Below are 11,918 nucleotides of genomic sequence, written 5' to 3'. Positions count from 1 at the left end.
TATGAATATTAGCTTTTTGTTTTCTTCTCATTATTTGAGGTCTGAAAGCTCTGCATCGTTTCAATATTTTTATTCGGAATTTGGGAGAAATGCTGTCCCTAGTTTATAGCATAAGACAACATTGTTAATTTTATCAAATATATACTCAAATATATGCCTATATATATTTTCCAGAGCTGTATTTTTGCAATATTATAAAAAATAGTGAATACATGCATTTTTAAAGAGTAACCCAAAAAAGGATTTTTTTTTAAATAAAATAAGTGATATATTTTGCTTAGAAGTATCAGTATCAGTATTACAGCATATATTATGGCGTATTTATTTTTTTTATTCCTTGCAAAACATCTGTACAGATGAAGATGATGGCGAGACGATCATCATGTTAAAAAATGAAGAATTAAATATGTTTTAAATGTAATGCAGATTGGGTTTATCTCAGTATGGAATTCTGAAAGAGGTTAAATGACCCCCGGAGTTGCACAGCGCAGGGTTTGTGCGTGGGAGCTGCAAGGCCAGTTATTTCTTTCTGTGTGTGTGTGTGTGTGTGTGTGTAAATATATGTGTGTGTGTGTGTGTGTGTGTTAAAGAACAGCATGAACGAGAGATACAAAGATGAAAAACAAAAGCCTGGTGGGTAGTCTGTGTTGTAGGCTGGTCAGATGAGGCTTTGCTTGGATGAAAGCTCGTTTCCGTCTCCCATGGGAGCTGATGGCCACTATGAGGGACTGGCTCACTGTAATTGTTGCTGGATGACTCAATAAGCTGTAAGACTTAGAAATAGCGTGTGCCAGTACAGGCCCTAATGACAACAGATCTTGTGTGGCCTCACGCTCTGGAAGAAAGGACGTCTGAGATCATTAGAGCATTAATGCCATGGCGATTTGTGATTATATATGAGTATTGACTGGATTTGGCGTATTAGTACGTATAATAATACAATTTACACTTTAATTTATGTGCTGTTTTCTGTAAAGTTATTTTGGTACCACTTTAAAATAAGACTACCTTTGTAAAGCGTTTATAAATGGTTTACAATTAGTTTATTAATGGTTACTAATTAGGTTGTAAATGCCTTATAAATCATTAATAATCAGTTATAACACATACGTAGAAAGGGCAACACTGACCTGTTGTTTGCCAAATAGTGAACTATATTACACAGCCATCTATACTGTTGCCCTTTCTACGTATGTGTTATAACTGATTATTAATCATTTTTAAGGCATTTACAACCTAATTAATAACTATTAATACACTAATTGTAAACCATTTATAGGCCCTTTATAAAGATAGTCTTATTTTAAAGTGGTACCGTTATTTTTTATTTACCCCTTGAACTTTTCCACATTTTGTCTCTCCTACAACCACAAACTTAAATTGAGTATTTTATTCAGATTTTGAGTGACAGACCGACACAAAGTATTGCATAAGTAAAGTTAAGCTGTTAAGTTAAGTGAACAAAATTTAGTTTCTTTTTCTTTTGAAGTTAAACGAGTGCTGGATGTTAATCTACACAGATTTCTCTCCTGAAAACTGTTTATTTGGGTGAGTAAAGAGCTTCCATTTATTTACAGTAAGCTTAGATTTCCAGATTTACACTAAGGCTAGGTGCAGCAGCAGCAGCTTTAGCATTAACACTGAGCTGAACCCTGAGAGTTCCTATAAGCCAGGGCGATATCAGCTTGCGGTACGTCCCGTGTAGCTTGTTTTAACATGGTAATCGTCCAGTCTACAGTCAGATATACTCGCCTTTGCATAGCGAAAGAGCTAGCAGCTAGCACTTAGCGCGGTTTGTGGCTAATGATGCTTCAGCTGTGTTTTTAGAACGCCTTATAATTGCAATTTTGTTATAGTTTTAGTTTTTGCTAGGGGGTGGTTGTTGCAAATATGTGAGATAAACCATTTTCATACTATATGTTGATTGATTACACTGATTAAGACAAGCAAAAGAAGATTCACACAAAAAAATACTTTTTACTATTTTTTCATGATCTTTAAACTTTAAAACAGGTCAATTTCACCCGATTCGAATGTTATCATTCCATTGAATGGACGTTATCACGTGAAAATAGGTCCATATAAATGGTTTAGTATGTACCTACTGTGCCTACTAGAAGGTGCGATATGTTGTTGTTAGCCATTTCTATCGTTGTTAGAGCCATTGCAATTGTCCATTAGGCACCTTATGTGCCTACTGAAAGGTTTAGTATGCTGTTGTTATCCATTCTAATCGTTCATCGCTCAGGCCAATAAGGAACCAGCTACAACGTAGGTGTGCGAAGGACAGGCCAATAAGGAGCCAACTACAAAGTGGGTGTGCGAAGGACCAGTGAAATGCCAGCATTCGCGGATCCGCGGGCATCATTCTGTCCCAGCGTTTGACCAGGTAATGTCGTGTGCTTGAGGAAACACCAAAGTACTAGTTGAAAGAGCCTTATTGTGACTGAATTTACGCTCCATGTTTCCCTAACAGACACCCATTGTAGTTGCTTAGCTCAAATGTTTGTTTGTTTGCTTTGGTTTTGTACAAAAATGTGTCGAAAGGCTAGCTAGCTTGCTAGCTAGCATAACTAGGCTAACTTCCATAGCTGGGCAGCTAAGCTTGGCCTACTTAGCTGGTTCGCTAGCTAATGTAGCTACATGTCTAGAATGAAGATGTGCTGTCGACTGCTTCTGCTTTCATAATGCTGTCATATCTACAGCTATGGTTTGAATGAATTGTTAAGGATCGTTGAGGCTTTCGTGTGGTATGACACGTTTATTTATTCAGCGTTAAAGTTACACCCGGTTGTGGCGCTCAGCTTTAACTGGCTAGCTAGCTGACTAGCATAACTAGGCTAACTTCCATAGCTGAGCAGCTAAGCTTGGCCTACTTAGCTGGTTCGCTAGCTAATGTAGCTACATGTCTAGAATGAAGATGTGCTGTCGGCTGCTTCTGCTTTCATAATGCTGTCATATCTACAGCTATGGTTTGTATGAATTGTTAAGGATCTTTAAGGCTTTCGTGTGGTATGACACGTTTATTTATTCAGCGTTAAAGTTACACCCGGTGGCTGCGCCCAGCTTTAGCTGGCTAGCTAGCTGACTAGCGATGTTCCTTCTCATGTTTAAGCTCAATATAGAGACTTCGTGATGGGCGACTTGCTTCAGTGTTTTTTTTTTTTTTAAATAGAACTTCTTCTTGTAAATCTTGTACTTTGCCTGAAATATAAAATGTAAGCTAACTGCTGCTATTTTATACTGGCTGTTATTAATGTTAGCTAGCTTTGTTGCTAACCTAGCTAAGGTAAACCTTCAGGGAGCATAGAGGCTTGTCTTTAATAGCTTTCACTGTATTTGGGGATTTGTTGAATCAATGGCAGTATATTTGTTTCAAGGTATTAATAAATATTTCTTTTACAGTACACATTGAGTCCGAATTGTAAGAGCCAGCTTCTTCTTCCCATTTCAAGGTAAGATGCATAGAATTGTACCAGTGTATCTCTCTATTGTTAGGAAAAACAGCAGTATTTTAAATTTGCTTCAGAAATCTAGAGGGTCCTTTATTTTCTTTATCAGGATTTTTTAGGGTTGCAAATTTAATTCATCATACGTAACCTGCAGTTTGTAGATCAATTGTGTCCTTTAATCAGAGAGCTAAGATAGTACATGTTTGTTTAAACTCTGAGCTACAATCTGTTGAAACTATACTTAGTTTTTCAATGTAGCTTACAGGATAAACTTTTTATAAATTACGTAGTGAGCTTTAGGCAAACAATCTTTTATGGTTGCGCCTTTAAGTATTGTGCTTTTCCAATGTACTTTGCTGGCGTTATTGCCATATATTTAAGTCTTTACTTCTTTGGAAAAATGCAGAATTTTCTTGTGATTTTTATGGCGTAATTGTATGCTTGTATGTCTTTTCAGGGTCTGCATGGCTCAGACAAAGCAAGGAGGTTAGTCATATTTGGGTACAAGAATAAAGTTCCTCATTGCTCACATCCGGCTGAGCATAAAACTTCAATAATTAGCATATGTCAAATTCCTGCAAATTGATATTCAAGTTGAATGATTCCTTCTGGATGCAACGTTTTTAAGTGCGTTTGTGTTTGTGTTTTTAGAAAGAACAGTGATAACTGAAGCTCAAAAGCTCTCTCTAAAGGCCCTCTTTGACAAGGGCATGACCAGAGTTGGATCACCACTTATCAGCACTGCAGTGGCAGAGACTGGACTTCCGCAACATGTTATTGAGGTAAACCTCAATTGCAAATAAGATTCTTTGTTGCACTGCAGACCACTGAAGACATGTCATTCTCTAGTCATTTCTTGCCTATATTTGGACTCTTATTTATTCTTTGGAATAAATAGTGCTTAAAAAACACCTTAGTTACTTTATATGGCCAATAAATGTTTATATACATTTTATTCTGTGAACATTATTCAATGGAACATCACTGGAATCCTCTAAATTACGCAATTTTATTCATGAATCTTCTCATCCTTAAAGAAGTGTGAAAGATCCAGAACATCAAGAACCAGTTTAAGTGACTGCTACAGCCTGCAAATGTACTGACCTCAGGCTGATGCACATTAGCATTAGCTTGCATGTGGAAATGTTAGTATTAGAACTCTTAAAGCTCACCTTCCGAGAAAATCCGATTTTTCTTGTTTTTTGTGGAATACAGTAGGTCTCTCCGAGTTGAATGTGTACACCTGCACATTAAACTGTTTTGCAGCCCCCATTGTCTGCAGGAGCTAAGCAAAGAAAACCCCCCTCCCCCCCTCCGAAAAACGGGTGAATTTTGAATTATCTTTCTGCCTACGTAGGCAGAAACTCACAGACCAGCCCACCTTGGCTCGAGAAACTCCCAGAGGCAGAGCTGAAGCAACGCAACATCACCGCTCATCAGTTAGGAGGTGGGAGGCAGTGAGCGGCAGAGCGGTGGAGGAGCGTCGCAGTGCTCCTAGCCAATCAGAGGAGAGATATTTGCATGCTGTTTGCATGTATGAATATTCATGAGCAAAGCTGGAATCCGGTCATTTTGGACACACCCCTAAAACAGTCCATTAAAAAAGAGCTATACAGAGACACCTGAGCACTTTTTTTTTTTTTTTTACAAAAACGGCTCACATGTCATTCATTCATACTAGAGACCACAACTAGACATTTTAAAATGAAAGAAAAAACGACGGAAGGTGAGGTTTAAACAGTTCTATAAGAGTTTCCAGTGATTTACAGGACAACAATGCACACAGAATAAAATGAATGAGGTTCTAAATGCTTGTACTAACCACAATGTAATGGAGATGTTTTTTCTTTATTGTTGAAAACCAGTTAATTCCTTCTAGGGCATTAATCAGTTACATACAAATGTTCTGAGCTTCATAACTGAAGACCTGAGTAATGTACAGCTATTAATGTGAATATTTGTGTTCTAGGGTTCTACACACACACACTATTTACAGCATTTGTCATGTATTTTTGGTTTTATATTTTATTATTCAATTTTTTTGTCCCAGAACTGGATTGGAAATTACAGAAGAGTTCTACATCCAGCAAGAAACACATTAACAAAACCAAAATTACACACCCGGGAGCTGTCTGCATACAACTTGTTCTGTCGAGATCTCCTCAGAAACAAGGGTAGGGGACAGTGTATTATTAAAAGCTTTCTGTGTTTACATGCTGTGCTTTGATTTTCAGACATTTTTGTTACTGAAAAGTACTGTGCTTATGATCGTAAAGAAATACATAACTATATGTAATACATTTGATTGGTAGAAAAAAAATAGTGTTTCAAAACCAAAATTACAGTTTGGACATAAGCATTTTCCCACCGCTTCCCATGATTTTGTATTGTTCTTGTTGGGGCAAAAATAGTACACATGGTGTAATAACTGGACTTGAATGTGTGGTAGTGAAACATGATAACGAGTACAAAAAACTATCGAAAAACCTTCCTTCTTTCACCCCCAGCATTTAGAAATACAGCACTTCAAGCGGATGCTCCCAACAGGCTTAGAATGCTGATTATAGGCATAGCATTGACTATTTTAACACCATTAACAATCTCAAAGTATCTCCACCCTTCATTGGTAGAATTCTGAGGGACCTTACATTTAAAACAAGGCACCAAAAACTTTGAAAGTGCCTAGTCTGTTAAAAAAAAAAATCTATTTATACAGACGCTACCTTCAGGTAGTTGTCCGGGCACAGTCATCCTGAAATGAACCCCATCTCCCTTCGCACTCTGCCTCCGTGTGTGTGTGTTTACATGGACTATGTGCCATAATAAGGGCTGTCCCGTAACAATTGAGTAGGAGCTGGGATATTTGACACAATTTGTGCCCATTGTCGTGTTTCAATTACAGCCCAATTTCATAAAGACATTTTTGAACTTATCTTAATGTACTTATTCTACATTAACTACTTATGGCTTTGAATGATTCATGATGCATTTGTCTTCAGGTACAATGGCAGACATTAAAGAAAGGTGGAGCAGTTTAGAGGAAGAGGACAGGAATAAGTATATTCAAGAAGCGGCAGACCTGAAGGAGCAAGGGCAAGCAGAACAGCTTACTAGTGAAATAAGGGAGCTTAAAATAAGAAAGCACCTGAAACAGCTTAAGATTGAGGTGTGTCAAGCACATTTGAGTTAAAAGCAATGAAAATAACATTTCTTTTTAACTGATACAGTGTCAGGAAACTGCTGCGTGTTACTCAAGAGTTCTTGTATTCACGTTCTTAATATATGGTAGTGTCTGTTTTAGAAAAGTGTGTAATAAGGTTATTTTCTCTTAAATAGGTGTCCCAGCTTGATGAACTTGGGGTGGAAACAGTAGTTTTGTTGTATGATGGGCTCAATCAAGAAGCTGCAATCCATGAGCTGTCCAGCAAGAAAGCTAGTGACTTCCTACAGTCAACTGGAACAGGGAACAAGTTTGGACTTTATTTTGCAGGTAATGTTGCAAAAAAAATCCAATTCAATTTCAAAGTGGTTTTACATTTGTGATGGACCTGTGCGATATAACTAACAATTTTCGCAAAAAGACTTATTAGTTCTCTGGATGTTTGACAGACAGCACAATTAGCCAGTGAGTAAAAGAATACCGCCTCACTGAAACAATGTGGCTAGGGTTACAGCCACGTTAGGTTAAAGCCCACTGCACAATGTGTAGTAGCTGGCAGCAGCAGTTCCAAATTTTATAAAGCAAATGGCTCAACAATATGTTAACAATGTAAATAAAGTATGTTTGTGTGCAGCCAACCATCCCTAGATAATTTTCAGATATAGAGGAAAGATTTGAGGTGCCCTGAAAAATCCAGAACAGTGCTATGTTTTGAATAGCTTACCGATTGTAGTTATTTATGTAACACCACGTAATGGAGAATGCAGATATAGGAAAAGAGTTACAATCACCTATATGCAATACTTTTGTATCCATTCAGAATCTAAATTAAAAAGATTTGTCTTATTTTTGTTAAAGAGCAGAGCAGGGCTGGGCTCAGCACCTCTAATGCTGCGGTCCTCCTAGGTTAGCCCCCAGATCCAGCTATATACAGAGAATATTAAAGAGGAGCTGCATAGTGTCATACTTCAATTGCTTATACTTTCTAACTGGGCAGACTGATCTCCTTGAAGTTTAACTGACTGTTTTATTCTGTGATGATTAAGTGTTCTCATCAGTGTAATTCTAATGTAATGCACCTGTTGTTTCTGAGGATCTTTCAGTTGGTTTTATTTGCTTGTGTTATTGAGTCACAATAAGTCAGTGGCTAGCTTTCTGAAGACATTTTATTGTTTGCATTTTCAAGGTAACCTCCCCGCTTGTTCAAAAGCCATATCTATGGATGCTATTCCAGTTATGGTTCATAAGGTTCAAGACCTGTTTAACCAAAAGTACAGTAAGTATGTATGTATTAAGGAGAATACTATGTCCTGTGAAATAAAAGCATTTTTACATTTATAAAAACTAAGAGGTCTAAACAACTAAGTTTCTTTTATTGTTAAAGTACAGTTGGATCCATTGATTACCTTTTAGCAATGTCCAAGTGAGTTCTAATGTGCCTTTTAAGTTAGAACTGAATTTCGTCTGGACCTCATACGATGAATATATGCTTACCTGAGTCCATAGACAATTAGTTTTGTCATTATAAAAGTTTTGAATGGGCTCAATCTGTTTTCTAGTAGAGCCTAGAACCTTCAAATGTGGAATCTTTTTTTTTTTTTTTTTTTTTTTTGAGATTGTGGGTAAGCATTTGGACAGTAATATTTTGGCACCTTTTACTTTATCGTGTGTGTGTGATTCTTTAGAAGAAGCTGGAGGTGTCGGCAGACTCCCCTACCAGTCCTTAGCTGCAGGAAAGGTTGCCGTTGATGCTACAGGCCTGCCTAATGACTTGCCGCTAAAAAAGCCATGTCTTTATGGACGGCAGCAGTTGGCTGCAATTTTGGAACATGGAACTGGCCTTTCGTTTAAAATAAGTAAGTTGATTGATATTTTGGTATGAAAACATGTGCTAAGTGATGCTTGCTTTCCAAATAGTTTATTTGCGCCTGTCGTTTTACTTTGTCTTCATAACCACCAAAGGGTCTGACCAGTCTGCCACAGTGTGCTCCCTAGAAGAGTCAACTGTGACATTACAGTCCATTTGTTCAGATGGTATGCCATTTTTCCTCCATTTTCTTTTATTTGGTTTATTTTTGTAGTTCTGCTGCTTTTAGTGCTGTGGTACAATATGTCCTTTTGTCCTCTATTCTGCACAGGACAGACACCTGAAGCTGCATGCAACTCGGAAGATTCTGGGCCAGGGACCAGTGCAGGTAAAGGAATCTGTCATAGTTTCCAGTGCCAATTAGATGTTTTTTTTACTAAATGTGTAATGAAACCTATACATTTGCATTTATATTTAACAGGGGAAAACCATGCAGAAAAGACAGCAGTGGAAATATTAGAGGCCATTTGTGTAGATGGTATGTTTGCATAACCTTCTTTTTTTTTTTTTCTTTTCAAAATGGTCATAAATAATTCAAAACGGGAAGTAGGGTCACTCTTGTAGTTAATGCACCCATTAAATAAAAAATATAAGTTTTAATATTGAGGATAAATCGATACCATATTTTTTTTCAGCTGAGTATGTGTATGAGTGTGTATGTTTTGTACTTTGTCCCGATATATATATATATATATATATATATATATATATATATATATATATATATATATATATATATATATATATATATATATATATATATAGGTATATATATATAGGTATATATATAGGTATACCATTTTTTAATAGAGTATTCGTTAGTGTAAAGTAGTGCAATGCAACAGGTAATGTATTAATTGTTTTGTTTTGACAAGGGAGAGAAGAACATGCATGCGCACACAGACATTAAATTTGCCAGTGTTAAATCAACACTGTGTTAAATGAAAACGCACAGAGTAAAACATAACCCTAACAGTGTTGATATAACACTGGTGAATTTACTGTATAGATGCATACTGTGTGTGGGTATTTCATATTGGATTTGTTTACCCCTAGTCCAGTCTAAGTTCAGCATCTTCAGACACCATTAAACTGTAGTATTTGTATTAATTCATCTCTAGTTAATATGTATTCATTAGGTCACATGCAATTTATTTAGGTTTACATTGAAAAAACATAGTTGGAAAGTAGGGCCTCTCCTCTTCTGTTTCTCTGCAGAAATCAACTGAACATGATTCATAATCTGTCCTTCTCTGCATTTACTTTGTCTTGTTTAAGATTCACAGCTGGCTGCAGCAGATTGTCACACAGAGGAAACAGCAGTGGAAATAGTAGAGGCCATGTGTGTTGATGGTATGTTTGTAGTTTCCTTTCACAGTTAGCACCTACACATTTTTACATTATTCTGCATACCAATAATGTCATTTTACTTTACATTTTGATTTATTCTCAAGATGACCGCTACTCAGAAGGTATCTGTAGTTTGCATGGCAAAAGCTGTGTAGCGTTCTATGTGCTTACATAAATATATATACATCTGTTTGCAAACAAACAAGATGGAGATCTGCACAGGTCTTGTTCTGCTTGCCATATCATGCAGAACAAAACAATTAAATCTGTTTGGCTTTATTAAGCCAAACACTATAAACTGATCTAATAATTTGAGAATTTTATTAGTTATGTAAAATGATTTTAAATTTGAAATGTTGCCTTCAGTGTCCAGTATTTCCTGTATCCAGTTTTAGTCTACAGTATCTCTCCTTATGCAAACTGAGAAGTTGGTCCTGCATGACTGGATATAACTGCCTGCCTGCGTTGCAAAGACAGCTGATTAGTCAATAGACTTGTCTGCAGCAGAGGCAAGAGCAGATTGTTTCTATCCGAGAAGAAAAAAATCAGAAGCTCTGGCAGCTTGGTGTTGCTATTATTTTAGCTGTTGGTTGCTGTGTTGTTGCTTAGTGATTTGCTAGGGTGTTCTCTCTTAATGATTTAAGAAGAGTTAGTTCTTTTTTTTTTTTTTTTTTTTTTGCTTGACTTTACAGGGGAACTTTAATGCAGCTGAATTCGTTAACTACAAAGGGTGATCATATCCATCCACCTCTTTAAAGTGAAATGAGTACAGTGTAGAAGGACAGACGTGCACATTTAACTATGAACTCACCCAGTTAAACATGTTGAGTATGTCTCTTTGCCATCACATTGCAAAATTACTAATTCCTTTTTTTTTCCCTAGATGCCAGTAGTCTTTGCTGTATCTGCAGAATCCACTTCAATGACAAGCAGAAAAATGCCACCAAAAAGTGGCGCTCCTGGTCACAGTGCACAGTGTGTCATCAGTGGTCACACACTGCATGTAATTTTAAAAGAAACATGTGCTATCTCTGCCAGTGCAAATAATTAAGTTGGTTTGTCAACTTGCTGTTCTTAATCTTCTTAATATTATTCTGTGCTCAAACACTACATCCACACACACACACACACACTCTCACACACACACAACCCACTCACTCCATACCACACACTACACTCCACATATTACACACACCTCACACTACACACACTGACACCCCCCCCCCCCCCCCACACACACACACTCCACATACTACACACACACACACACACCTTACACTAGACACACTACACACCCACACACACACACCACACATACACACACCATCCATACACACACCACAAACACTACACACTTCACACCACACACTTCACACCACACGCACTCCACACACCACACACTAGATTCCACATACTACACACACCTCACACTACACACACACACTCCACATACTACACACACACACCTTACACTAGACACACTTCACACACAGTCCACACCGCACACACACACCATAAACACTCCACAAACACTACCCACTTCACACCACACACTTCACACCACACGCACTCCACAAACATCACACTTCACACACCCAGCACGTCACATACACTCCACACCACACACAAGCCAACTTAAAGTTCGTTCACAAACTGTCAAACTAAAATGTCATTTTTTTTGTACATCTAGGCATGTAGACTGACCGTAAACTGTCAGTGAGATTGTTACATACAATAATGTGTGTGTCTATGCTAATAAATGAAACATTATGCGACACAAGTGGCAACTTTTTTATTTGTCTTTATTATAATGTATCCCAATGCTCATGTACATGTTAGTCTTCATTTAGTCTCAACAACAAGATTTGGACTACCGAATTGATCTTGTCTGAATACTTTAGGCTTATGGCCTGTAGTTTGTCAGTGTTGTGCCCAGCCTAATCAAATTCCTTGTATATTTTTGTAAGAATTACCATTAAAAAACTGACAAAAATACATGTGTGAAATTTTAGGACATTTTAGAAATCTTCAAATCTTTCAGTGAAAGGCTCCAGGAATACCACAAGTCCATCTCAGAGCTCTCACTCAT

The 11,918-nt window shown here is 37.3% G+C and overlaps 1 protein-coding gene across 4 annotated transcripts; it reads left to right on the top strand.

Moving 5' to 3' along the window:
• Positions 1–2,031: 2,031 nt before the first annotated feature.
• Positions 2,032–11,609, top strand: zgc:113176 (uncharacterized protein LOC554708 homolog). Of its 4 annotated transcripts, none has more exons than XM_049475728.1 (14): positions 2,032–2,389; positions 3,406–3,455; positions 3,910–3,938; positions 4,104–4,234; positions 5,503–5,626; positions 6,452–6,618; positions 6,789–6,942; positions 7,799–7,888; positions 8,298–8,468; positions 8,575–8,646; positions 8,751–8,807; positions 8,901–8,957; positions 9,758–9,832; positions 10,713–11,609. In XM_049475728.1, the coding sequence occupies exons 3-14, from the start codon at positions 3,917–3,919 to the stop codon at positions 10,874–10,876; spliced, it is 1,284 nt and encodes a 427-aa protein (XP_049331685.1). In that variant the 5' UTR covers positions 2,032–2,389; positions 3,406–3,455; positions 3,910–3,916; the 3' UTR covers positions 10,877–11,609. The 4 variants fall into 4 exon arrangements, with proteins under 4 accessions (XP_049331685.1, XP_049331684.1, XP_049331683.1 ...); XM_049475726.1 differs by lacking the exon at positions 2,032–2,389 and adding an exon at positions 2,715–2,972; XM_049475727.1 differs by having other exon boundaries at positions 3,406–3,938.
• The last annotated feature ends 309 nt before the right edge of the window (positions 11,610–11,918 follow it).

This window comes from Astyanax mexicanus, chromosome 3, assembly GCF_023375975.1.
Source record: "Astyanax mexicanus isolate ESR-SI-001 chromosome 3, AstMex3_surface, whole genome shotgun sequence".
Classification (NCBI taxonomy): Eukaryota; Metazoa; Chordata; class Actinopteri; order Characiformes; family Acestrorhamphidae; genus Astyanax; species Astyanax mexicanus.
Note: the sequence above shows the minus strand (reverse complement) of the source record. Positions and strands in the feature narration are given on the sequence as shown.